Source organism: Typopeltis vanoorti, chromosome 13, assembly GCF_054136105.1.
Source record: "Typopeltis vanoorti isolate ZY-2024b chromosome 13, IOZ_Tvanoo_1.0, whole genome shotgun sequence".
Taxonomy (NCBI): Eukaryota; Metazoa; Arthropoda; class Arachnida; order Uropygi; family Thelyphonidae; genus Typopeltis; species Typopeltis vanoorti.
The window spans coordinates 62,061,032-62,088,137 of NC_143561.1; the positions used below are offsets into that span (position 1 = coordinate 62,061,032).

Consider the following 27,106-nt stretch of genomic DNA (forward strand, 5'->3'; position numbering starts at 1 on the left):
AATAATAATTATTATTATTTTTATTTATTATTTTTTTTTTGTAACACGTTATGCAAGTTTAATTATATTGTAATCATGCGCCCTAACGTATGCTATTCCTATTAGTATTTTAAACTACTGCACTGTTGATGTCCTAAGATACTTAGGATGAAATATTTACAATTAAATAATTTTCACTGTGGTTAATACATGTGTTTCTTTTAATTATGATCACACCACAGGTTTCATTATTAAAAAAAAAAAAAAATTAAAAAAAAAAATAAATAATAATAACCTGAATGTCAATAAGGCAAATTTGATGACACAATTCTTAAAGGAATGTTCCAGGGAAGTTTTTAACAGACTCTCGCATGACAAGCTATTAAATAAACTGAAATGGATGGGATTGGATAACAGGCTTCTGAGTTGAATCCGTGACTGACTGTTAGATAGGTATCAGAAAGTTGTATATGGGGGTGCAGTGTCTCCAAAGAGAAAAGTTGCTAGTGATGTGCCACAGGGGTCTGTATTGGGGCCATTGTTTTCCATTTGTATATTGATGATATTGGGATGGGTTTAACTGGTAATACACAGCTGTTTGCAGATGATGTAAAATTGGGGGGAGTAAGTCAGAGTCAAGCAGATGTTATGGTCTTACACGAGGACTTGAATAGATTCTATGTATGGGCAGGTAAGTTGAACTATCAGTTCAAGGTTGCAAAGTCTAAGGTTTTGAAATTTGGTAAAAGTGATGGGATGCAAAGTATACACTTGGTGGAGAAACTTAAAAGACAGTAGAGGAGATGAGAGTTCTGGAAGTGGTGATGGACATGGACCTGAAATTCAGGGATCAGATTGAACAAGTTGTAAAGTTGTCAAATCAGATAATGACAATGATATGGAGGACCCTGACTCACAGAAATAAAGAGGTTATGATTCCACTGTATAAGGCCTTGATAAGGCTTCATGTGAATTATTGTGCACAGATTCGGTTGTCTGGTTTTCATGGTGACGAGGATATGTTAGAAAGGGTCCAGAGAAGATTCACAAAAGTTAGTCAGTGGTCTTTGGAGAGGTATGAAGAAAGAATGTAATTTGCAAAGCCTCGTGAATAGGAGGAGCAGAAGGAGGAGGGGTGATATGACTGAGACATATAAGTTAGTGACATACAGGGTGTTCGGGATAAATTTGACAGTTTCGTAAGGAAAAAGAAAATCTTCTTTGTATCTATTAAATTTAATGAATTGACAAAAAAACATTACAGGCAGAGTTAATTACAATACTATCAACAAGATTTACTCAAAATAACCACCATTAGCATCGATCACAGCTTCAATTCTGCTTCGGAACCTCGAACAAGCTGATGCTACAGTCTCCCTGGGAAGGGCCGCAAAAACTGTTTTAATTTTATCCATTAACTGGGCTTTTGTATTACTGGAAGTGCGATTGGTGTCTTTTTCAACTGCGCCCCATACAAAATAATCCATGGGGTTAAGGTCTGGGGAGTTTGGAGGCCAAACATTTGGACTGGTGAAGTCGTAGAAATTTTCAGACAACCATTTTTGACTTTTCCCAGAGGTGTGGCAAGGGGCCGAATCCTGCTGCCATACATACGGCCTACCATTGGCTACCCTTGTTATCCAGGGCTTGACTACAGTTAGCAACTCCACGAACAAAGCCCGAATTCCAATGCCAGGGTTCTTCAACACCTGTTCCTGCAGATTTGCGAGGAATTCTGCTGTACGAACGCAATCAGATCGTCTGCTAGGGATCTTTCTTCTTGCTACATCCTCGTAGTCACCATTGCAAGTCTCTAGTTCATGCCTGATTGTTTTTACTGTATTCAGGGAGCATTGGGCAGCAGTCGTAATATCCTTATTTTGATGGCGGGCACGAATCATCATGATACAAGTTATTCTCTTCCATGATTCAGGTGGGTTCCAGCTATCCATCCTTTCTGACATCTTGTATATGAATGAAGAAGGGTCCAAACTTTTAAATGAAGAGAAGTGTGTGTTAATACATGTAACTTACGGAAAAATATAATTAATTATAGATATGTCAAATTTATCCCGAACACCCTGTATAAGAAGGGGGAGGTCGAACAAGTGGCCATCCCTGAAAACTGTATAAGGAGGGTGTGAACAAAGGAGTGAGGAGAAGGTTCTTTGCATGGAGAGTAGCTGTTGGAATGCATTGCCTGAGAGTGTGTGTGTGTGTGTGTGTGAGTGTGGTGAATATAGATACAATGAATCAGTTTAAGGCACAGTTGGATGAGCTTTTATGTGAGGTATATATATATATATATATATATATACCTCTCATGATGAGTCTGTGACTCCATGGAATTCAGATGTCAATAATAATAATAATAATGAGGTGCAGTGATAATTTAAAGCCAAATGAATAATGTTTGGCCGCTGCAAATGAAGATGTGTGAGCTGCTGTGTTGTTGTGGTGAAGCAGTACCTTCTTGTTTGTCATTCCTGGCCTTTTCTCATGAAATGTTTTATGCAATTAGTGTAGAAGGTTAGCATAATGCTCTGTTTATAGTTTGGCCCTTTGGAAGATAATCAATCATGATTATTCCCTTGGAATTCCAGAAGATTGAAGCATGACTTTGCTAGTCAAAGCAACTGCATTTGCCTTCTTCAGAAATGGAGATAGATGTTACCATTTTTCTCGTGGAAAGGCTTATATGTTGGTTATGCATTTTCACTATATTATTTCAGGAAATTACAACGTACTAGGATATACATTAAAATAAATTTTAATATATTTCTATATTTCGGCAACGTCACGCTGCCATTTTCAAGAACTTAGGTACAAGATATGTGCACGCAGGCACAGCACAACAATAAATGAGCAAGAAGTATGAAGCTATTATTTCTCCTAAAGTCCTGATGGTGCCCTCTAGCGGGCAATGTTGGTATTCTTGGGCGATTGGGCTGAAGGTCTTCTGATTTAGGTTTCCCAAATTTGGGAAACTTGATGGTGCCCGCTAGAGGGCACCATCAGGACTTTAGGAGAAATAATAGCTTCATACTTCTTGCTCATTTATTGTTGTGCTGTGCCTGCGTGCACATATCTTGTACCTAAGTTCTTGAAAATGGCAGCGTGACGTTGCCAAAATATAGAAATATATTAAAATTTATTTTAATGTATATCCTAGTACGTTGTAATTTCCTGAAATAATATAGTGAAAATGTTACCATTTTTTGACTGATTCTTTTGTCTCTGGTTTGTAGTGACGAATCAAACTCTCATCAGTAATCTTAAATCTCTTCAGAAAATCAGATGGATTCTTTTCCTTTCCTTTAGTGTTATATGGTGATCAGCATTCATATTCATTTTAGAAATTATGGACTCTACAACCGTGTTATAAATAACTATTTTAATTTCCTGATGTTTCAACCTTCATATTAAGGTCATCATCTGGAGTATACACATATATACAGAGACAAGCTGAGTTACATTTCACACAGTATGCTAAAAAGACAATGATTTGATCATTGTCTCTTCTTTAGCATAGTGTGTGAAACAAACAATGATTTGATCAACGGTTATTCTACTGGCATGACCTCTAGTGAAAATAGAATATAAAAATTAAAAAATATAAATAAAGATAAAAAATTAATTAATTACTTAATTAAAAACTACATCAAAGCTATATTCTATTTAAGATAACATCAGAGAAACATTCTTTCATATAGATAGTTTTCTTACAGTAACAATGATGTCCTAATTTAATATGACAATTATTATATTAAATTTGAGATTCTGGATTATCTACGACCTTATTTGTAGTTAACTCTCAGGGAGAAAAGATAAGCAGGTAGAATATGTGCCTTCCACATGCTTGGGATTTTTAGACCATCATTATTGTTAAGATTAGGGTGGTTGATAAGAATCTCACAGACTTCCTTAAATTTACATTCATACCATGTTTTGGTGTGATGTAAACAACTGGTACTTTTCCAGTCAATTCTATGTAAAGTGTTCAGGGCATGATCAGAAAGGCCAGCTTCACCACAGTTATTATATTTAATGTCGTTTATGTTTCTTTTGTCTGATAGGAATTGTGCATCCTGTTTCCCCTATATATGGTAGATTACAGGTGCAATAAATACGGTATACTCCAGGGTGGGCCAGCGGAGGGAGTGGGTCTTTAGATGAGTTAAGTAAGCTCTTTCATTTTGCAGGAGGTTTAAAGGTGGCTTTAGGGTTGTGTTTCTGTAGTATTCTGTTTATTTTATCTGATGTCCCTTTAATGTATGGAATGGTTATAGCTTTATTGTAGTCAAGCTTATCTTTGTTTTTCAGTGGTCTTGTAGAGAATTTTGTTGATAGTATTTTGGCTGTAATCATTTTTTAGGAAAGTCTCGTATGTTCATATTAAAGACAAAGTGTTAAAATGCCAGAAACATTTTTGCAATTCAAGGACTGTCTTTATGTCAGGCCACAAACTTTTAAACACCTCTCAATATAAAATAGAAATGAAATGAATGAATAGTCCATTAACAGCAGATTGCTATTGAATATAGTGTCTGGTAAAGGTAGGTTTTTGATAAACAGAAGTATAGTAGTCCCCCCTTATCTGAGATCAACCCTGTTCTGAAAAATATTAACTTACGAAACTTTCATAGTCTCTACAAACATTTGGCTTTGAAATAATGTTGGATCTAATATCCACTTTGCCTATGTAATTTTACATCGCTGATATGAAGCTGAATGGCTCTTTCTTTTAGTAATAGACAGTTTGGCTGATCCCAGAGATCGTCTAACACCAGACCAACTTGTTGCAAAGGTGGAGAAAGACACATGCACCTTGCAGCCTTTTGGAAGTCAGGAATATCCGGAATTGCGCGCTGTTCTGAATAGTTCTTGGTTATCAGATCGACTGTCGCAGCATTGTAGTGCTTGTGTTCAAGTAACCCTTATTTTACTTAATAATGGCCTAAAGTGTGAGAACAGTGATGCTGGCAATTTGGATATGCCAAAGAGAAGCCTAAATGTTAGTTATTGTTGCTAATCTCTTACTGTATCTAATTTATAAATTAAATTTTATCATAGGTATGTATGTATGTATAGGAAAATACACAGTATATGTAGGGTTCAGTACTATCCACAGGGTATCTTGGAACGTATCCCCCTCGGGGGGGGGGACTACTGTAATCAGTTCATCTGAAGAGGAGAAAAAGAGTAAGATGTCTAGGAAAGCTAACTTGTTTTCTTTTTCTATTACCATTGTGAAATTAATTCATGGATATATATACTGTTTACTTTTTGCTAGAAAGGCAGGCAATGTATCTTTGTTGTGGGGCCAGATGGCATAAAGATGTCATCTATGCAATGCACTCAAATTGAATGCTGAGGTTGTATAGATGAGAAAAAGATTCCTTCTCAATTCTAGATAAAAGTTGGCATTAGCAGGAGAGAGAGCGAGAGAGAGTGGATTCCCCATAGTGGTCCCTTCAACTTGTCTATAAAATCTGTTCTGACAAATAAAATAACATCAGGTCCCACAACCGAGACCCCCACAAAACAGGAAATCGTATTTTGTTTTCATCAATATTTAATCCTAAATGAAAACAGACTGTGCAAAAAGTAACATCATGACGTGCTTTTAGTAAACAGAAAGCAGTTGACTTTGCTACAAACTGTCATCCTGTATTTGAATACAGCAGAAAAATTCTCTTTGCATTATAAGGCAATATACGATCCCTGAGATCATGATTTCTATTATAGTGAAAAGAGAATTTTTTCTCACATCTAAAAGCAGGATGAGAGTTCTAAATAAAATCACAGTACTGCACAGATTGAAGACATATGTTAACTTATCTACAAGTGTCTTAGCTTCTCACTGATAGAGGCCTGTGGATATGCTCTGATCATTACTAGAATGTCATCAGTAAGAAGCTAAGAACAACTGTAAATAAGTTAATATTTGCTAAATTTTTCATGTGAATTTTCAACCTATATTATCAGCCATTGCTACATTTTATTAACCATCTGCTATTGTTAATCCCCCAACTCTCCATTTGCGTGCTCTCTACTGAAAACTATTAAGCCTTTTATATTTCCTTACTATATGAAAGTAGCTATTTCTTTATATGAATGTTACAATATTATGTTGGAGGATGATATGCTAACATTTCATAGAAATAAGGTACTAATCTAAGCTTTTGTCATTTGTACATTAGAAAAACACTTTGTAATGAGAGTGAATCCATGCATCAGTATTCAATCTAAACATATACAGCGAACTCACATAACAGTGAATGCATGGTGCACAGAGCAACACATACAACAGCTCATAATATTGAACCAAACAATAATTAATACAATAAAATAAATTAAGGACACTTACAGAAAGCAGCTAATACTTACAAGTTTTTGCTGTTGTTTAGCTTGCTGTTTCTTCATTAAGAGGAGTTCTACAATCATACTCTGCTTATTTGGATCAACACTCTGTAGAAAAGAAAAGATTACTTGGGATTGTTTTTAATGTTCAGGTTACATTTTTTTTTCTGTTAAGTGTCATAAATAAAGTATGCAGATTAATAAAATATAAATGATTTAAAGATGTTTGACAATTTAGAACCTAAGACCTAAAACTTGATAATAACCTTAATGTAGTTAGAGTAAATTTTTGAAATACGCTAAGTAATAATATAAAGTTGTTATAATTATTATATATCACCTCCAGGGAGTCCAAGGATTCATTGAGGGGGGGGCACCTACTCTACAACTCTCCACCAACTATAACTAACCACAACTACACCAACGCCGTCTACCACTACCACCACTAGTATTTCCACAGACAATCGCAAACATCCATTCCACCGCAGGATTTGAATCCACAGCCTTTTGGTTGGAGAGCAGATATGCTAACCACTTGGCCAACCAGGCTGGCATATAAAGTTATGTTTGCCTATGTTAACAATCACAATACTGCTTGTGATTGTTAACATAGGGAAAAAACTATAGATAGAAACAGGAATATAATGTACTATTTATTATAACATGGAATTGTGAATGATAACTACACTAAATAAAATTCCAAACTAAAGTTTGTATTGTTATTATTATATAGGCGGCTACTCCAAGAGTTCAAAAAACCTTCTGGAGGGCCCCTTCTATGTACACAATAACTAAGCAGATATATTTCTTCTTAAGTATACTGATCAAAGATACATTTTCAGCATCCAACAGCAGTTCAATTTTCAACATCCAACAAAAATTAATGATGGGGCCATATTAATTACTTGCAATTCAATTGGCAGAGATCATTTGACTTTGGAAGAGGAATTAAGGGGAGGCAGTAATGATAATTAGAAAGCATTAAGGTAGAATTACACAAAAGCTAACATTGATGGTATCTTAAGAACTTGAAATTTATAGTCCTTTGATAGCATGCAAGAACAACAGAATAAATTACACCAATGATGAAGAAGACAATGACATAGAAATAAAAAAGGGTATAGTAGTGCTATACAAGGTCCTGATCAAGCTGCATATGGACAACTGTATACAGATTTGGTAACATGGTTTATGAGGAGATCAAGAGATTTTTGAATGGGTTTGATTTTTGAATAGCAAGCAAAGGGGGGGGGTCAAGTGGTAGCACTCAACAGGATAAAAGGCAAAAGGCTGTGCTAAGCAAATTGTGTTTGAAGGAAACTCTTTTCGTAAAGGAAGAAAATTGCAAACTTGGATGTTCTGTAATGTCTTAAACACATCATCTAGATCATAGTTTCCCAAAGTGGGTGGTACTACCCACCCCAGTGGGCGCTGAAGCCTTCTAGGCGGGCTTTAGTCAGATCAGAAGCATTTGGGAGCATTCAGGCGGTCCAGGGATTGGTGGCTCTTTATAGAAGAAATTAATAATATATATTTAAAAATTAATTATTTTCGTGATTTTGCAATTAGATAATCATTTAAAATTTAAGTATTGCATTTTAATTCAACTTATGCTCGTCTTACACGATCAATTTTTTTATCAATTTTCTATTTCTATTTCAATTATTTAATCATTTGAAAATTTAACATGTCAGATAGAAATAGATTTTCTATGTCAATGAGAAAATAGAGCATGTATATCTGTGTGTATAATAGGTTATGTTTACAGTAGCAAATATATTCGTTATATTTCATTTCAAAATATATATAAAATATATAAAACCACTTTTCTAATTGATTTGTACAAAAATAAACCCAATTTTATATCATTTAATATTACGAGTAAAAATAATAATGGCAAGAAAGAAATAAAATCGTAAATTTTAGTTAGCCTAGTTAGTACTAACTTATATTGCTAACTAGAGGGAAAAAAACAAAGCAAATATTATTCGAAACTTATTATACTATTTCCTGTGGTTATGTTTTCTAGGTTTGCTATTTATATCTTGTGTAATTATTGTATTTATTAATTTATTTATAATTAATTATAATTAATAATTAATAAATAATAAATAAATAAATAAATAATAAATAAATAATATATAATTTTAATTAATTATAATTATTCGGACAATGTCATGGTCAGACGAACAAAATGCACTTGCGTGCAAAATAAAAAATTGCACGTGTCATACAGGATATTTTAACTTCTCTTTTTTATATACTGTACTTAAAAAATTTATTCATTTTTTGCTATTGTAAAAATTTATCGTGCCATACAGGCTTTAGTCTATCCATGCAGCAGACGAGTCTTAACTAGTCTGCTGCGTAGTAGTATGTCGGTCAACTATTACGTAGGTAATTCACTCAATTCAGCATGTTTTGACAGGAATATGGGTGCTTGCAGTGACTTGTTCAAAGCATGAGTACGATGGTATTGCAAACAAGTCAATGCATGCAAATCAATTCGGGCTAGATTTCAAATCTATAAATACCAGTGGTTTAGGAATAAGTTTCATTATTTTTTGTGTGCTTTGCCAACAATCATTAGTCGAAAGTGTGATAGATAAGTGGAGTCATACAAAGTGTAAATTAAATCTTTTATTTTGTGAATATTTTTGCAAATTTTATTACTTCATTATGTATGAATATAAGAAGAAATGTTGACAGTACAGTATTGAGTATTTGAAATATGGTTTTATTCAGTCTCCTACGAATCAATTATTACCCATGTAATGAATCAATGAAGCCTTCTAGGCTACAAGAGCATTTGACTAAAATGAATGCTGAAAAAAAGGATAAAGATTTGTCCTATTTTCAAGTACTAGAAGAAAAATATTTTAAACGTCTAACTATATCAAAACTTTTTACATCGTCCACTAAACAAGATAATGACGGATTACAAGTTTTGTATAATATTTCATTATTAATCGCAAAAGCAGGCAAACCACACGCAATTGGTGAGGAATTAATCTTGCCAGCAGTAAAAAGAAGTAATAAACACTGTGCTTCATAAGCCAGCATCAGATATCATCAGGAAAATTTCTTTGGGCAATAATTCAGTGGAAAGAAGAATCGATGAAATGGCTGAGGACGTTGAAAAATCATTTTGCGATTATTTGAAGACATGCCAATTTTCCATTCAACTCGATGAATCAACTCTCCCAAATAATGAACCACTACTCTTATCATACGTATGATTCATAAAAGAAGAAAAAGTTTGTCAAGAATTATTTGCTAAAAACTTGGAAGCTGATACAAAGGGAGAATCTATGTTTAATATCATGAATAAGTTTTTTCAAGAGAAAGACATTGCTATTTGTAATATTTTGTCTGCTGCTACTGATGGTGCTCAATCAATGACAGGGCATCACAATGGTTTCATAACGCATTTGAAACAAGCAGTACCAAATGTACTCGCTATACATTGTGTTCTTCATTGTCAACAATTTAAGTGAATGCCTGCACACGTCACTCCATTACTTATTAGAGTAGTCAACAAGATTAGAAGCAATTCATTGAGTGACAGATTGTTTAGCCAACTTTGTAGTGAAAACGATGAAGATTTCAATCGTTTGCTGCTTCATACAGAAGTTTGCAGGCTTTCAAAAGGTATTTGTTTAAATCAATTTTACAATTTGCTTGATTCAGTACTAGAGTTCCTAGAAAACAGAGACGACGGTTTGCGGCCCAACCTGATTACATCCAAAAATGACATTGCTTATTTGACAGACCTCTATAAAATATTTAATGAAGTCAATCTACAACTACAAGGTGATGAATTAAATTGAATAAAAACAAAAAACGTTATTGCCGCTTTTGTAGGGAAACTTCTTCTGTTCAATTGGAATATCGGCCGAGGGAAATATAGCCACTTTTCAAATTTATCAGCAGTGTCTTTCAAAAAGGAAGATTTACTTATATACTGCCAACACTTGGAGGTTCTGCATGCTGATTTCAATGAGCGATTCAAGGATATTCTAAACATGAATATACCAAATTGGGTTCTAGATCCTTTCTCGCATGTAAGCACGCAGGATCATCAAATTTAGAAGTGGAACTCATAGAACTCACAACAAATGAAGAACTAAAAATAAAATTCTAAACTGGATACCAAGAGTTCTGGCTTCAAAAATCAATACTGACACTGTACCCTGGATTATGGGAAATAGTGCAGAAATTTTTAATTGCATTTCCATCTTCTTATTTGGCTGAGCATGTATTTAGTGCTGTAGTTTACTATCTGAATTTACTATCTAAGAAAAGGAACCGATTGCATATAACTGAACGTGGTGATTTACGACGGTTTTTAACGAAAGTTGAACACGATATTAACAAACTTTTAAAAATGCACCAGGCTCATCCTTCACATTAATTTGTTATTTTTTCTTTGTATTTTTACTTTGTAAGTTCGAAATAAACCATCTAATACTTTGATGGTGTTTTAATTATTACAATAAGATTCTTACTAATGTAATGCAATCTCTTAATATGTATGTTGAATTTTCATATTTAAACCATTGCATGAAACTTCACATTAATTTGTTATTTTTGCTTTGTATTTTTACTTTATAAGTTAGAAATAAAGAATTTTGTAATATATTTAATGGTGTTTTAATTATTACAATAAGATTCTTACTAATGTAATGCAATCTCTTAATATGTATGTTGAATTTTCATATTTAAACCATTGTATGAAACTTCGCATTAATTTGTTATTTTTGCTTTGTATTTTTACTTTATAAGTTAGAAATAAAGAATTTTGTAATATATTTAATGGTGTTTTAATTATTACAATAAGATTCTTACTAATGCAATGCAATCTCTTAATTGTATTCCACATTTTCATATTTAAACCATTGTATGAAACTGTGCATAATGTTATTCGAGCATACATTTTACAATCTTTACATATGGGCTACGTTTCACCAAAATCGGTATAGCAATAACTATATTCAAGATGAAGCACATATTGGCCACTTCTTTTTGAAAATTTAACAGCATAAGCAGTAATGTATCATTAGTTGCTATTTACGTCAAAAATATCAAACGGCTTGAACACGGAAAACTGTTATAATAGGGGACGTTACAAAATTTATGTATTGCAAAGTGGGCAGTGGCCCGAAAAAGTTTGGGAACCTATGATCTAGAGCAAGGTTTTAGAAGTAAGTAAAAAAACAAATATTATTTATTATTACATCTCCATAGATGAGTCTGCTAAATCCATGGAGTTAGCAGACTCATCCTCAGAGGTTCATTCACTAACAACATATTTATCATATCCAGTGGCGCACTCAGGATTTAATGTTGTAGCGAGCTGAGTTGAGTAGACGATTTACGAATACACACTACGCATTGCATACGACCTATGACTGAGCATCTGCAATGATTGCCAATACACGATAATTAGTATAGAAATAGAAGACACATCATAAATAAAAAATGAATTTTAATTAGGAAAAGATTTTTGGAAAATTTTCTAGTGTTTCTTTCCTTTTTTCTTTTGGTGGGAGCCAGGGCCCCTTGGCCTCCTCCCTGGGTGCACCACTGATCATATCAAATCTTAAAATCCTTAACACTCCTTGCATTAACAACACATTCTGGTAATGTGTTTCACTCACCATGAAATTCTCCATGTAAAAAATTTACTTCTCTTCACCACACTCTTTCATAACTTCCAGGGATGACCCTCTAGTTTTTAAACTCTCATCTTCTACTCTTTTCATAATCTCGTCAGGATTAATCCAATAAAATCCTCTCACACACTTAAATGTCTCTATCATATCACCTCCTTTTCTCCTATTCACCAAACTTGCAATCCTTCTTTTTTTAAACCTATCTCCATAGCCAGCAGTCCAAAGTCCTGATACTGTCTTAGTCACTCACCTCTGGACCCTCTCCAATGTCTCCACATATCGAATGAAAAACAGGTGACCAGATTTCAGCACAATAGTCCAAGTGTGGTCTGACCACTGCTTTATACAGTGGCACAACCACTTCCTTATTCCTACATGTTCAAGTACTTCTTATCTTAGCAGCACTACAATATGCAGCTTTTGCAACACTAGCAATATGTCCTGTAAATAAACTTCAGTCTACTATCAACCATCACACCCAAATCTCTAATCCCATCCACTCCCTGCAGCATGACACCATCGATATAGTACTCATCTTTATATTTCTACACTCCAATATGCAACACCTGCACTTATTGATATTAAAACTACAGCCCCACTCCTTTGTCCAAGTCAAAAGTCTATTTAAATCTTCCTGAAGAGAATTAACATCAGCAGTGCTACTTATAATTCTTCCCAACTTTGCATCATCAGCAAACAACTGAAGATCCACAGTCAGTCCACATGATATATCGTTTACAAGCAAGTTAAAGAGTAGGGGCCCAAGAACAGAACCCTGGGTCACGCCACTGGTTACCGTCCATTTTCAAGACAGTGCTCCATCATACACAACCTGTTGGTATTATCCACATAGCCAATCTCTGATCCATCTAACCAAGATACTATCTATTCCCATCCTCTGCAGTAATTTGCACCCAACTTATCATGTGATAATCTATCAAATGCTTTTGCGAAGTTCAAGAATATCACTGTATATGATTCTCCCTTGTCTAACACGCTCGTTACCTTATCATAAAATGCAAGTAAATTGTTAAAACAGGGTCTACCATTTACAAACCCATGCTGACTGTCCATCAACCCAATCCTGTATTCTATTCCATACCAATCTCTCCAACACCTTGACCACAACTGCAGTTATACAGCTAGTCTATAATTGGAAACTTCTGTCCTAGAACAATGCTTGTGGAGTGGTACTATTTTGTCTTCTTTCCACTCCTTAGGAACCCTACCCACTACAACTTTCATCAAATAACAGGTCAAGGGCACAGCCAACTGTGGTGCCCATTCCTTAAGAATGCATGGTAATATGTCATCCAATCCCACAGCCATATTAACATCTAACCCAACCAACACCTCTGATTTTTTCACTTCCAATTCTCCTAATACTTGCCTCTTTTCTATATATTGCACAGCATCATTTACACCAGTATGATATACACTGATAAAGTGCTCGGCCTGGTTGGCCGAGTGGTTAGAGTATCCGCTTTCCAGCTAAAAGGCTGCAGGTTCGAATCCCGCCATAGGCATCGATATTTGCGATTGTCTGTGAAAATACTAGTGGTAGTGGTCAGCAGTAGATGGCGTTGGTGTAGTTTTTGGTAGTTGCGGCTGGTGGAGACAGAGAGTAGCATAGTAGTTGTCCTCCCTCGATGAGTCTTTGGACTCCCTGGAGGTGTCACGTAATAATAATATAATTCAATACAGTAATTCCTCAATTAATTTGCCCCCGATTAGTGCGTCATTTTTTTTATACCAAAATTCGATTAGTGCACCTCTAAAATTCAATTAGTGTGCCTATATACATCTTAAAAATAAATGTAACAGATTTTAAAAATTTTCTATCTATACATTTTTATGGCTATTTTAAAAAATCACTCACCAGAATGAAATAATTTAGTTACTGATTTAAAACATTTTAAAAAGTTAATTTTAATGGCATACTACACTACTTCCATGTACACTATGCTCCAAATTTTTACTGCCAATATTTATGTCATCTGCTATAGTACGCCCACAGATTCAATACCCTTCAACACTTCTGTGCATGTCACAAAAAGGAGAATCCATTCCGATAATAGGGTAACCAATTCATCTTCTGGGATGAGTTGTTTATTATTACACGTCAGAAAATTAACTTCTCTTTTATGATCATTGTAGTTTTTAAAGTGGTAACTATTTTGATTGTATAAAAGTTGGGAAATTTTATCTATAAAGCACATGATTTTGCGTGTTAGTGACCAATTCGTACATCCTTCATTTCTTTCTCCCCTTCAGCATGAATCGACTATTCTTGGCACCAAGCCAAGCAAAGCTCTACAAAGTGTGGAACGAATTATACTTTTTCCCATAGCTTACTATATTCGATTAGTGCATTTTAGATTAATGCGCCTGTTTTAAAGAACACATTAGGTGCATTAATCGAGGGATTGCTGTAATTCCACTATATCCTTCACAGCTGTTATTGTCTTTCCATGACTATCCACCAGTGTCAATCTGCCATAATTATTCTTTCTCTTGCTTGCCATATAGCAGAGAAATTCCCTTGTGTTAATATAAAAGAACAGAATAACATAACAATAAATAAATATTAGCCCACTCAGAGTACTAGTGTGTTATAGGTTTATAACATTTCACAGGTGGGATTACATAAAAAATTGTTTCTATTATATCTCCTCTATCTATTTCTTATATTTTGAAGAACCATATTCTCTGAATCTGCTCTACACAATTACATAGGTTCACACATCACCTCATGTATTCTGCTGAATCTTTCTGACCATCTCTCCATCTCCACAGATTCAATGACCATATCTAATCAAAACAATCCATGTGGGGCCTTATAAAATTATTATGATTATTGTATATACCATGACTCCCCCCCCCCATTTCACTGTCCATCTTGCATTCTCGTTCTATCATTATCACTCACAGTACTACTAGTTTCATTTACAATAACTTCAGTCTTGCCAGTTCCTCTCTCCTGATGTCTTGCTTCACTTCTTACTTCTGCTCTCTTGCTCACATCTCATTGTTCCCCCTTGCAGCAATAGTCTCTTTGACTGACTCAAACCAAATCCATTTAAATGCAACCAGTCACTTTTGAAAATTTCCATCTTTCCTTCAAATGCGTCCCACACATTTACAAACTCTTCACATAGCTCCACCAACATACTATATCCCTGCTCTTCGTCTCAACTCACCACTATCATATCTAGGTAACATACTGACCATCCTTCCAACCACACTGTTATCTTTCACTCTCCTCATCAATCTACTGATATCCATTCAATTCAGCTTGCTTGCTCATCTGCTTCTCTTATCTAACATATTAATTGTCCTGCTAATTCTCCCTCTTGGGAAACACAACTTATGGAATCTCCCATTTACCACACCTCTAATAATGGAATCTGAATATATTGCTATTCTCGAGACATTTATCGCCCCTTTCTCTGCTGTCTTTTGTTCTAACCTTTTGTACTTGTCCATTCTCATCCACCAAACTTCTCATCTTACAATGCATATATTTTATTTGACTTCTCATCGTGATCAACTCATTTTTCAAGTCTTGCATCCTGGCAATTAAACTATCTGTCAGTTTATCATTTGCTTCGCTTTTGTTTCTTCAGCTATACTTTCTTTTGCTGCTGTTCTGTGATTTATAGAATCATTCACTCTTCCAATTGCTTCCATTCCATGATTCATATGGTCATTTGTTCCCGCAATTATGCACTCTTTCATTCCATCATCAGCCAGTTTTTCATTTACCGATAACTCATAGTCCAACAGAATATCACACTTTCGACATATCCATACTCTCTCTCATCTCCTGTTCAGTGTCTCCACAAACACACTCTTCACATTACCTGTTGCATTCACATCATGTTGCAAGTAATTCTAAAATTCTAAATGGGAGCATAACTTCCTAATTCCAATAAGTTATTGCTGTACTGTAATTGTGAAATGTGTTAATCTTAATATTGTTACTCATTAACTTTCCACCCTCTCCCATTTCTCATTTAATTGACCTCTTGCAGAAAATTACCATTAATATGTTAATTTGCTGTTTTCAATATCCTTTCAAAATGCATAATCTTATACAAGGCAATGCTGAACCAATATTCAATATCATCTGTCCATATAAGCATGAAATTGGCCTATAGAGATTCTGTACTGGGCATATCCTTTATCACCCTAACTTTACATCATCAGCAAATAAGTATATATCACTATTCAGATCAACTTCAATACTGTTAATAAACAAGTTAAACAACAATGACCGAAGTACAGAACTTTGTGGTACAAAGACCATCAGATGATTTTTTTCACCTAGTACAAGACCACTATCATACTAATTACTGGGCTGAAGTAGCTTGAAAATACCATATATCTTTGTGTTTCTCATTCCAAAAATGATATGCCTCAACCATTGTGCAGGTAATTTAATTTGAATTCACTGAGGTGTGGGAGCACTTCATACCTCTGAAGATGGAATTAATGAACAAAATAACTATAATAGTAGAAAGAAGTTTTTTTAAGTGAGAGCTCATTTTCAAAATGCAAATTCAAGACAACTAACAGAATATATATGGTCTAAGACAGAAGCCAAAAATTGCAATAGCTTGTTCTGTACATGTAGGAAAGCTTGATACCTATTTACAGCACTTCCCAGATTATTATTATAATTTACTTTCATTGAAATCAGACTTACTAGGAGAAGTCAATTCAGATTTCACCTTTCCTTAAAATTATTCAATGTCATTGTATTCACCAAATGACTACTGTAGAAAACACAACAGAATTATTTAATAAAAGCTTTATTTGAATGTGAGCTATTTAATGATCACTTACTTTGCCACATGACAAACAGTATTTAAATTGTTTGTCATGTGTCACATTTTTACTAGTGTCATGTAACACTAGTAAAATTGTTTTTACTAATGTTCCTCCACAATTAAAGAATCAGAAGGGATAGTAAACTAATTTTATTGATTACTCAACCAGTTTTTTTGAAAATCTTTTTCATTATTTTCAAAATTATATGGATAATTAGGTGAAGTGAAGACTGGTTGCCTAATTGATATTAAAGAGTTATTGAGAAGCAATTTAAAAACAGGATGAGAACAAGTTCCCTAGAGCTCTGCATTCAGACTACTGTTATTCGGATCTATATGGTAATGATATTCTGAATACTTTGGAGAAAAATATTCAGTTGACTGAAAGATGTTATGAAGTTCAGAATATCAGAAATGGTGTAGATATAGAAGCTCTTCAAAGAGATACATATACAATGACAAGTTAAGGTTGTCAGGGTAAATAACAATTCAATCTAATATGTGTACTTCAAATTTCAAACACAGAAAACAATTTATTATATTAGAAGGATTATATCAAAGAAATTAAGAGTAAGAGGCTAAGGACAGTGGGACAATAGATAGAGAGTTATAATCAAGGATAAATAATGAAAAGATAGCGTTGCATAGGCTTCTGTTGAAAGAGGATATGCTAGGAATGCTTTTATTAGTGTTACTCCACAATTAAAGAATCAGAAGGGATAGTAAACTAATTTTATTGATTACTCAACCAGTTTTTTTTGAAAATCTTTTTCATTATTTTCAAATAATGAAAATATTTAAACATGAATAACAATGGAAAGTGTGCAATGCTATGATATTGTTGGTTCATGGTCTGCTGCAAACTGATGGTAACCATGTGTATATTGTGATGAATTAGAAAAAATCAGACCTCATATAAAATCATCCCTTGTTTTCTGTTGCACTGTAGAGGATGTTTCATTATTTCATCTGATTCTTTGGATGCTCTTGAAAAAAAATCTATAATCTATGTGGAGCATTTTTATTTGGTGCCATAATACTTGATGTTTTGTTTTAGTTCTATGTACTGCCAGTCCTGATTTGTGTTTTCTATTGTTCTCGACATACTCAATATCCATTCCTTACAGAATTTTTTTTTAGTTAGAATAGTTAGAGTTCATTCTACCAAAGAATGGTTATAACAGAACATTAATAAAAACAAATACTAAGTCAACTTCCAAAACAATTGGATAAATTGGAAAAATCAAGACTTTAGGGGAGTAGTGATTCTCCCATATATATAATCAGTCACAGATAAAATAGCAAGATTGCTTCATCAACAAAATATAAATGTCACCCTCTACCCAATCAACAAAAATCTCTAATCACCTGAAACTTCCTAAACCTCCTCATCTGCCACTTAAAAAACCAGGTGTCTACAAGATCACTTGTAGTTGTGGTTGGTTTTTCTTGGTTTTTCCATCTTTGGTGAAGTCAAACAAGCTCTGGATTTTTATAGTGGGGTCTAAAGGTGGTTCTGGTATTATTGTTATTGCTACTTGGTCATCTCCATGGACTCCAAAGACTCATTATGGGAGACCCACACTAACCATTATTCACACAAAAACCTACCATACATATCCTTAAAGTCATTCACTGACAAAGCACTTATAACCTAATCTAGTAACCATTCCACTCACTCACCAACCACTCTCTAAGCAAAAATCTAGTCCATATTCCTTTGCTAAACACATATTCTTACAACATTTCCAGGAGGTGATTCCCTTGTTCTCTCTGTTATTGTCATGTCTTAAAAAATTTCTTCAGCATCAATTCTAAAAAACGTCTTTAACTTATATGTTTCTTTCACAATCCCCCTTTTCTGAATATCAATAAAATTGTTTAACCCCCCAACCAGCAATGACGTCTATAGACGTCGAGCTAAATCTAGATACGAAGCTCTAAAACCCATTGAATAACATGGATAAGAAGTGCAATTTGGTGTCACTATTTCATCCAGATTGGCCGGTAGGGAGGTTAACCAAAAACCTTCAATCTATCTCTTCACAGGGAGCATTCTACAAACCTCTCACCACCTTGGTCACTTGCCAGGCAACCAGATTTATACTCATTTATTCAGATGTAGCTGCATCAAAGCCTTATAAAGAGAGATAAAACTATTTTTATATTTGCTTGTCAGTGGTGTTTTCAACAACCAGGTAATATGATGTGCTATTTTAGTCTGGTTTGGAATATGTCCTCTGAACAACACTGTCCTGTTCACTATCATTCCCTCCCAAATCCCTAGCCTCATGAATTTTCAGCAGTTCTAGCAATGCAGTATGCAACTTGTAATCTTTGGATCCCAAAGTGCATAACCTTACACTGGGCTACATTAAACTATCAGATAACCAAAAATGTTTGTGCAGTTTTTCATAATAAAAATTAAACAACCGCATAAAATTTCATAAAATGTTTATTCATTAAAATAAGCACCTTCATAATATACAACTCTTTTCCAACAAGATACTACAAGTTTGTAAATTCTGCTTTTATAAAACATTGTCTTTAGAAGTAAAAAACCTAGCAACCTCTGCTTCAAACTCTGTTTTATTGTGGAACAGTCTATTTTGCATGTGATTGTCTAGTGCCAAAAAAAAAAAGTGATAATTGCTTGGAGAAATGTCAGGGAATATGAAGGGTGAGGGAGTATCTCCCATCCTAAGGCACAAATCTTCTCATGGGTAAGTTTTGCAGTATGAGGTTTTACAACATTGTCCTGTAAGAATAGCACTTTCTTCCAATTAACTAGTCCTGGCTGTTTCTGAAGTAACTCATCCCGAACATGCTCGAGATGCATCGAGTAGATCTTGGCTGTAACTGTTTGGCCTACAGTGAGAAACTCGTAGTTGACAGTACTGGCTCCAGTCCATAACACATAAAGCATAATCTTCTGGAGATGAAGCAGTGCCTTTGAAGTGTGCGGTACTGAATTGTCTGGTGACAACCAATGATAAATCACTTCCTGTTAGAATAAAGTTCCATTTTTCATCACAAGTGAGTAATAATCCAAAAATGGCTCGTTTTTATGATGTGAAAGAAGTTAAGAACAAATGAATAGCCTTTTAAGTTTATTTTCATCTGATAATACATGTGAGATCCATTTGCTTAGTTTCCATGATTTTCCCAGTTAATGCAAGTGTAAATGAAATGTTTCATCACTCACGATAAACATTTGCGAAAGTTCTTCACATGTTAATGTGGATTTATTATTATTATTTGACACCTCCAGGGAGTCTAAAGACTCATCGAGGGAGAGTGTGCCAACAGCATCAAACGATTGGCCCCTTCCAACTACTAACCACGCTCAAACTTACTTAACTGAGCCATTAGTAACAGAGGCTCTACCAATCGACCAACCTTTGCCAGCTATATTTTCAATAGCGGCACGTAATTCTTCATTATCAATAATGAAGGGTCTTCCTGAACCTGGTGCATCTTCAAGTGATTCATCACCAGAAACAAATGTTTTAAACCATTTCTGCGCAGTACATTTTGCTACTGCATCTTTTCCAAATTGCACACATATCTGAAGCCTTCAAACCGAGTTTAAATTCATAAAGCAAACAAGCCCGTATTGCACCAAGTTCAACTTACATTTTAAAAGCGTTCAAAGTCACAGAAAAGAATACACACCAAGTTAGAGCACACCAATTAACTGATGTGTATCTATGCCTAGGGATCCCAGATACATTGTAAAAAAATACGGGACACTTATGACTGAGGGTGAAAGTTTAGTATGCGCATCCATCACATATGCCAGTCTTACAAAATGATTCTAACTTTCCAAGTGTGTACGTGGTAAGGTTTACTATTCACACACTTTACTAAGTATAAGTAAACAAATAGTAAATCCAATTGTTAGGCTGCATATTTTCATTAAGCCACTTTATGTTGCCTTCAAATGGCTTTTTACTTAATATTATAGATACAAAATAGATTGTTAATACAGTAATGCTCTTTTCACCTGACAATATTCTTATTAATCAATCAGTCTTGCTCACTCTTGCAATACTTTTCTGAATAATGAATTTCACTTAACAATTGTTTGTTTTTAAGAATCATGTCATGAAAAGCTACACAATCCTTTTTGAAGTGGCTGTATAATCACATTTCCTTTTTGGCATTTTCAACATTCAACGGGGCCACAGGAGAATTGAAAAACCATACATTTTAACAGCAGCCATACAGTAATTAATACTCTGCAAGCACCAACCTGTTTCTCTCAAAGCAAGCTTCTAAAATGGTGTGTGCCAAGTGGACCGTTCCGTGCTATTTAAAGCCGAGCCAATATCACGGCACATGCCAAAATGTCAATGTGCATGGACACTGTTGTAATGAACTTATCATTGTTGTTGCAGTGTTGCCATCACTCGCCTTGAGAAAATAACATGTCTACAGTTCACTGTAATGATGGAGAGCGATGTTTGTAATAGAATAGAAATTGTAACTCATCGATTTTGTTATTCAGTCTTGAACTCTAAAACAGAACAAAAAGCTGTCCCGAAGAGTTTTCTCGGGACAAAGGGACAGATTAGCCAAAAAACGGGACGATCCCGTATTTTATGGGACGTCTGGGATCCCTATCTATGCTTTATGACACACATAAATAATTGTGCTCTACAAACCACTACAAAATAAAACATTGCAGCGAACTATATCGAAGCTTGCACAATTCTGCAGGAACTCGATATTGATTAACCATTATGCTAATTAATTTTGCATCATCAGCAAAACAACTATTTCCTATATCATTAATGGGCAAATTACACAGCAGGCTTCCACATACCGAGTCTCAGAGGAATTCCTTGATTCGTCTCGTCCATATACAACTCTTTGATTCCTCCATCAATCCCCAGTCCTCCATGCCATCAGCTTCATATCCATCTCCACTTGCTCCAATTTATGCAACAGAGTTTCATGTGATATCCTGTCAGGTGTCTTTTTAAAGTTCAGCAGTATCAACATAGCCTTTTTCTTTATTCAACTTATACATCACTGTTCTCATCCACAGATTCCTAAATTTTACTTTTGAATTTCTATTACATTTCTTTCTGTTACATTAGTCACCATGCTTCAGATAACGATCAATCAATCAATCAATAATAATATTTTAGTTATTTTTATTATTTAATAATGTAGTTATAAAATAACTACAAAATAATATTGTAGTTATTTTGTCCTTCCATCCGTTTTAGATCTTACTAGAGATGAGAACAGCTAATTGTCTTGCACATTCTCATTATACATTAGTAGTGTGCCACAAGATTCACTGCTGGGACCACTACTGTTTAATTTCTACATAAATGATATATGAAATAATCTGAAAGAAAATATTAGGTTGTTTGCCAATGATGCAAAATTAGGTAGAGTAATAGTTAATCAAGGTGATGTGGGGAACTTGCAGGACGATTTAAATAGGCTGTCAGTATGGACAAAAAATAATGGGTGTGGAGATATGTAAAGTTATGCATTTTGGGATAAACAGTTTACAAGCTGTGTACCACATTGATGGAACTGTATTCCAGAAAATAGATGAAGCTAGGGATTTAGGGGTGGTGTTAGACAGAGAGTTGAAGTTTAGAGAGCATATTGAGCACATTATTAGAGAGCAAGGTAGCTCATAAGATTACTTGGCTGTTGAAGAACACACTAACAAGTAGAGATAAGGAAGTTATTCCTCTTTATAAGGCCTTGATACGTCCACATCTGGATTACTGTGCTCAGGTTTGGTCTATTTCCCTATCCCCAAGGATGGGGATACGGTGGAGAGGATTCAAAAGTGACAGACCAAGATGGTGAGTGGTCTATGGAATGTTCCCTATGAGGATAGATTGAGGGTGTGTGGATTGCAGAAGTTGGTTGATATGCTAGAAACATTTAAGTTCCTTAAAGGGTTTTATAGGATTGATGCAGGGGAAATATTTCAGTACTTGGCTAGAGGAGCCAGAACAAGAGGTCATCCTGTTTGTTTGTTATTGGGTTCAAGGAGAGGAATGATAGATTTTGTGGATAGTTTGGGTCTCCTGCAATGAGTCTTTGGACTCCATGAAAGTGCCTTGTACAATAATAATAATACACCTCATATTTTAAAATTCTAACTAAACTATGGAGGCTTTAAAATAAAGCTTCTATAGATTAGTTTATACATGAAGTCTTTTGGTTGGAAAGACCTGAATCCCATTTAGGAAATGCAAAGATTCTTCATAAGGGAGTTTTCAAATAAGGTTAGCCAATCTCATAAAATAGCAGGATATTTTCTCCTGGAAATACAGGTTTATCACCTCACAAGCCAGACAAAAAGCAGCCAGAGAATATACACACAATTAATAGATTTAACAGACTATGTAGATAGGATTATCTGCTGTATCACAGCATTAATTAGATTTTTCATGAAGCCAACTTACATTATTAATATCTGACTTCCATAGAGTGAAAGGACTCATTGCAGAAGGTACATACACTCTCATGCAAAAAGATTATTATTATTATTACATAACACCTCCAGGGAGTCCAAAGACTCATCAAGAGAGAGAGAGAGGGCACCTACTCTACAACTTCACCACTCCACCAACCACAACTACCTTCATCTACAGCCAAACACCATCTCTAGTATTTTCACAGACATTAACAAACATCCATGCCCATGGCAGGATTCGAAGCCGCAGCCTTTTGGCTGGAGAGCGGATATGCTAACCACTCAGCCCGCCAGGCCGGCTAGATCATTGAAGCACGCTTTAAACCCATTTGCAGTTGCCACACTCACCAATCACTCTCCATGCAAAGAACTTGCTTCTCAATTGCCTACTCATACCCTCTAGCTTCCAGGAATGGCCTCTTGTTCTACCCTTGTCTCCCTCCACACTATGAAAAATCTCCTCCTCATTAATCTGGTAAAAACCCCTCACCAACTTATGTCTCAATCATGGGTTTAAAGCATGCTTCAATGATCTAGCCGGCCTGGCGGGCTGAGTGGTTAGCATATCCACTCTCCAGCCAAAAGGCTGCAGCTTCGAATCCCCTCACCAACTTATGTCTCAATCATATCCCCTCTCCTTCTACTCACAAGGCTCTGCAAGTTGCACTCCCTCAATCTCTCCCTTATCTGACATTCCAAAGACCAGACAATAGTGAGCCTTCTCTGGAACTGCTCCAATACATCCTCATCCCCCTTGAAAAACCAGGCAACCAAATCTGCACACAGTAGTCCATATGTGGCCTGATCAAAGCCTTATACAACTGAACCACTACCTCTTTGTTTCTGCATACCAATGTCCTCCTCATTATTGCCATAATCCAATGCGACCCTAAAGTTCAAGCCTCTGTCCACCATCACTTATATTATCATATAAAATGGTAAGATGAGATCACATAAGATCTATAAACAATATTTTAATGTAATTAAATTAAGAATAAAACCAATATACAGAAAAAGCATTAATTTCTACATAAATTCTGTAATAAAACAAATGTTCTTTATTCTCTCAAGTAATGTATAAATCATAAAGTAATTTTTAAATACATGACATACACGTCCATTCATCCGAAAACCTTTCATTAATGTATTTGTCTGGTTTAGAAGATCTGCTTGAAACATTTCCTTAGTATTTTTTCCTTTTGCTCTCACTATTGCTGAATTTCTTGCTTTCTGTTTTCCCCATACATGAACCATAACAAACCCGTCTTTTAGATAATCAACTAACTGTGAAAAGAATAAAAATCAGAAAATAAGTACAATAAAATCAAACAAAAGAAAAATAAATAAATAAAGGAAAAAATGGAAAGCTTGTGCCTTCATGAATTAATGACCAAAAAGGGTATGTAGTTTATAACAAATAAAATGCAATCATAATGCTGGTTAAACAAAATAAAAAACACTAGATATCTACATTATTTTTTGCATGCATAAAATAAGGAAATTAATGAAACTGTGTACCTGATTAGTCACTTGAGTAAAAGAAAACATCTTCCTGTGGTTGAAGTCTGGATTTGAAGTATCCATCACTGTTTCTGTCACAGACATGTCGCTGTCCAGGTAAATTTGGTATTTGCAATTGATATCCTAATAATAGTAAAGTATCCTGAATTTGTGAGCTCAGTTAAGTGCAGAGAAGAAATCATTAAGAGCTTCTTCAACAAAGTGTGAAACAAAACAAATATCCAAGAAAATATTTCTGTTCAAATTAGACAGTATAATGAACTTTGTTATAAATGAGATTTAGTTGTAAATTATACTGCATTTCAGTTAATAAAATCCAATAGTTAATGTTAAGAACATACATGAAAACTTTACAATGAAAAGTATATATAGTACTGTATTACTCTTCACATATGCTACATTTATGAAAAAAAAAGTTAATTAATAATATTAACCAGCTTCTAATGTGTGTGGATCTAAACAGACAAAAATGTTAGTATCAATCAGCATATTCATTTTAGGAAGTCAACTACCATTTGATATAAAAACTTTAATAACAAAATAATAGTTTTCAACCTTTATGTTAAGATTATCTTAAATATATACATCTGTATAAACACAACTACATCCCAGAAAATAGCAACATACCATAGTAAGCTACATCATATCTAAATCTACTTAACCCACTAGCCTGACATGTTTTGATAAATTTTTGCATGGACTCGTTTTTTTTCCACTTCTGATACTTTTTCCAGTCATGATTATACTCTACCCCAGCTCACATAAATACTAAGTATTATAAAAGTGTACAGATACAAATCCACCATTACAACTATGAAGCAGTTGAAACAAATAGAACAGTAGTGACACTAAGTTGGAATTCATTTGTCAGGTTGATCTGACCTGGTTGGTCAAGTGGTTAATATATCTACTCTAAAACCAAGACACTATGGGTTTTAATCCCACTGTGAGCATGGATGTTTCAGATTGTTTACAGATGGAAGATGAATTTCATTGCCCAGTGTGAGACCAATGTCCACTTATTAGAGGCTGAAGTAGCTTAAAAAAGTTCCATTTTTGGTCTCTAGAGCTAAGGTTTCCAGACAGTAAAAAATAAATAAAAGTACAAACATATTAAAAAAAAATGATTAAAAATACAAAAATATATCCTTAATCCATACCTAATCTGCTAGAAGGTTGGGGGAAAAAAGGATGTCTATATTCAATATTATGGAAGGCACATCACATAGTCTGTCTGCCTTGCAAACAACCACTATGGCATGCAAATAACATACATGTGGTAAGTACATTTTTCATAACTTGAATTTTTTCGAGGCCCTTTCAGGATAATTTGCATAAGTCTGAATTTATTATTATTACTATTACCCAAGATCCCCTCCCATGGGGTCAAACACCCATCTGGCAGGTCCTTTTATCATACACAGCTCATCATACCATGCTTTAAACACACTCAAATTCTCTGCAGACACCACACTCTTAGGCAAGGCATTCCAATCATTCACAACTCTGTATGAAAAAAACCTGCTTCTCACTCCCTACTCACACCCTCTTTATACAGTTTCCAGGGATGACCTCTGGTTCTCCCCTGATCTCCCACTATTTTCTGTAGAACCTCTTCAGCACTGATCCTATAACAACCCCTTACTAACTTGTAGGTCTCTATCATATTTCCCCTCTTCCTCCTGTCCACTAGGAGGAAGAGGGGAGATATACCTTAGTCAGTTGCCTCTGGTCCCTTTCCAACCTCTCTTCATCCTTCTGAAAACCAGGTGACCAAATCTGGGCACAACAGTCCAATGTATGGCCTAATCAAAGCTTTATAGAATGGAACAAGAATCTCCCTACTTCTATAAGTCAGTGTCCTCTGCATCATTCCCAGAAGCCTTTGTGTTGTCTTCACAATTTTAGCCATGTCCCCCCTAAATTTCTGATCCTTATCCACCATCACCTCCAGATCTCTTATTTCTTCCACCTCCGACAATATATCCTCACCAAGCATAAATTCTGCATTCCATCTTTGTTTTCCAAATTTTAAAAACCTTACATTTTGCAACATTGAACTCAATCCCCATTCCCGTGCCCAATCACTCAATTTATTCAAGTCTTCTTGTAAGGCCACAACATCTTCTCTACTCTTTATTGTTCGTCCCAACTTTGCATCATCTGCAAACAACTGAATATCTCCAACCAAATCTTCACCAATATCATTAATATACAAGTTAAACAGTAATGGCCCTGAGGCACACCACTAGTGACTTTCCTTTTCCTGGATATCGCTC

The 27,106-nt window shown here is 34.9% G+C and overlaps 1 protein-coding gene across 1 annotated transcript in view; it reads right to left on the reverse strand.

Moving 5' to 3' along the window:
• Positions 1 to 27,106, reverse strand: part of LOC150100217 (kinesin-like protein KIF28) — a 308,018-nt gene that overhangs the window by 37,089 nt on the left and 243,823 nt on the right. The window contains exons 21-22 of the mRNA XM_090402612.1: positions 24,420 to 24,590; positions 6,370 to 6,450 (exon numbers count right to left, since the gene is read on the reverse strand). Coding sequence (XP_090258738.1) covers positions 6,370 to 6,450; positions 24,420 to 24,590 — 252 coding nt within the window. The remainder of the gene's footprint in view (positions 1 to 6,369; positions 6,451 to 24,419; positions 24,591 to 27,106) is intronic.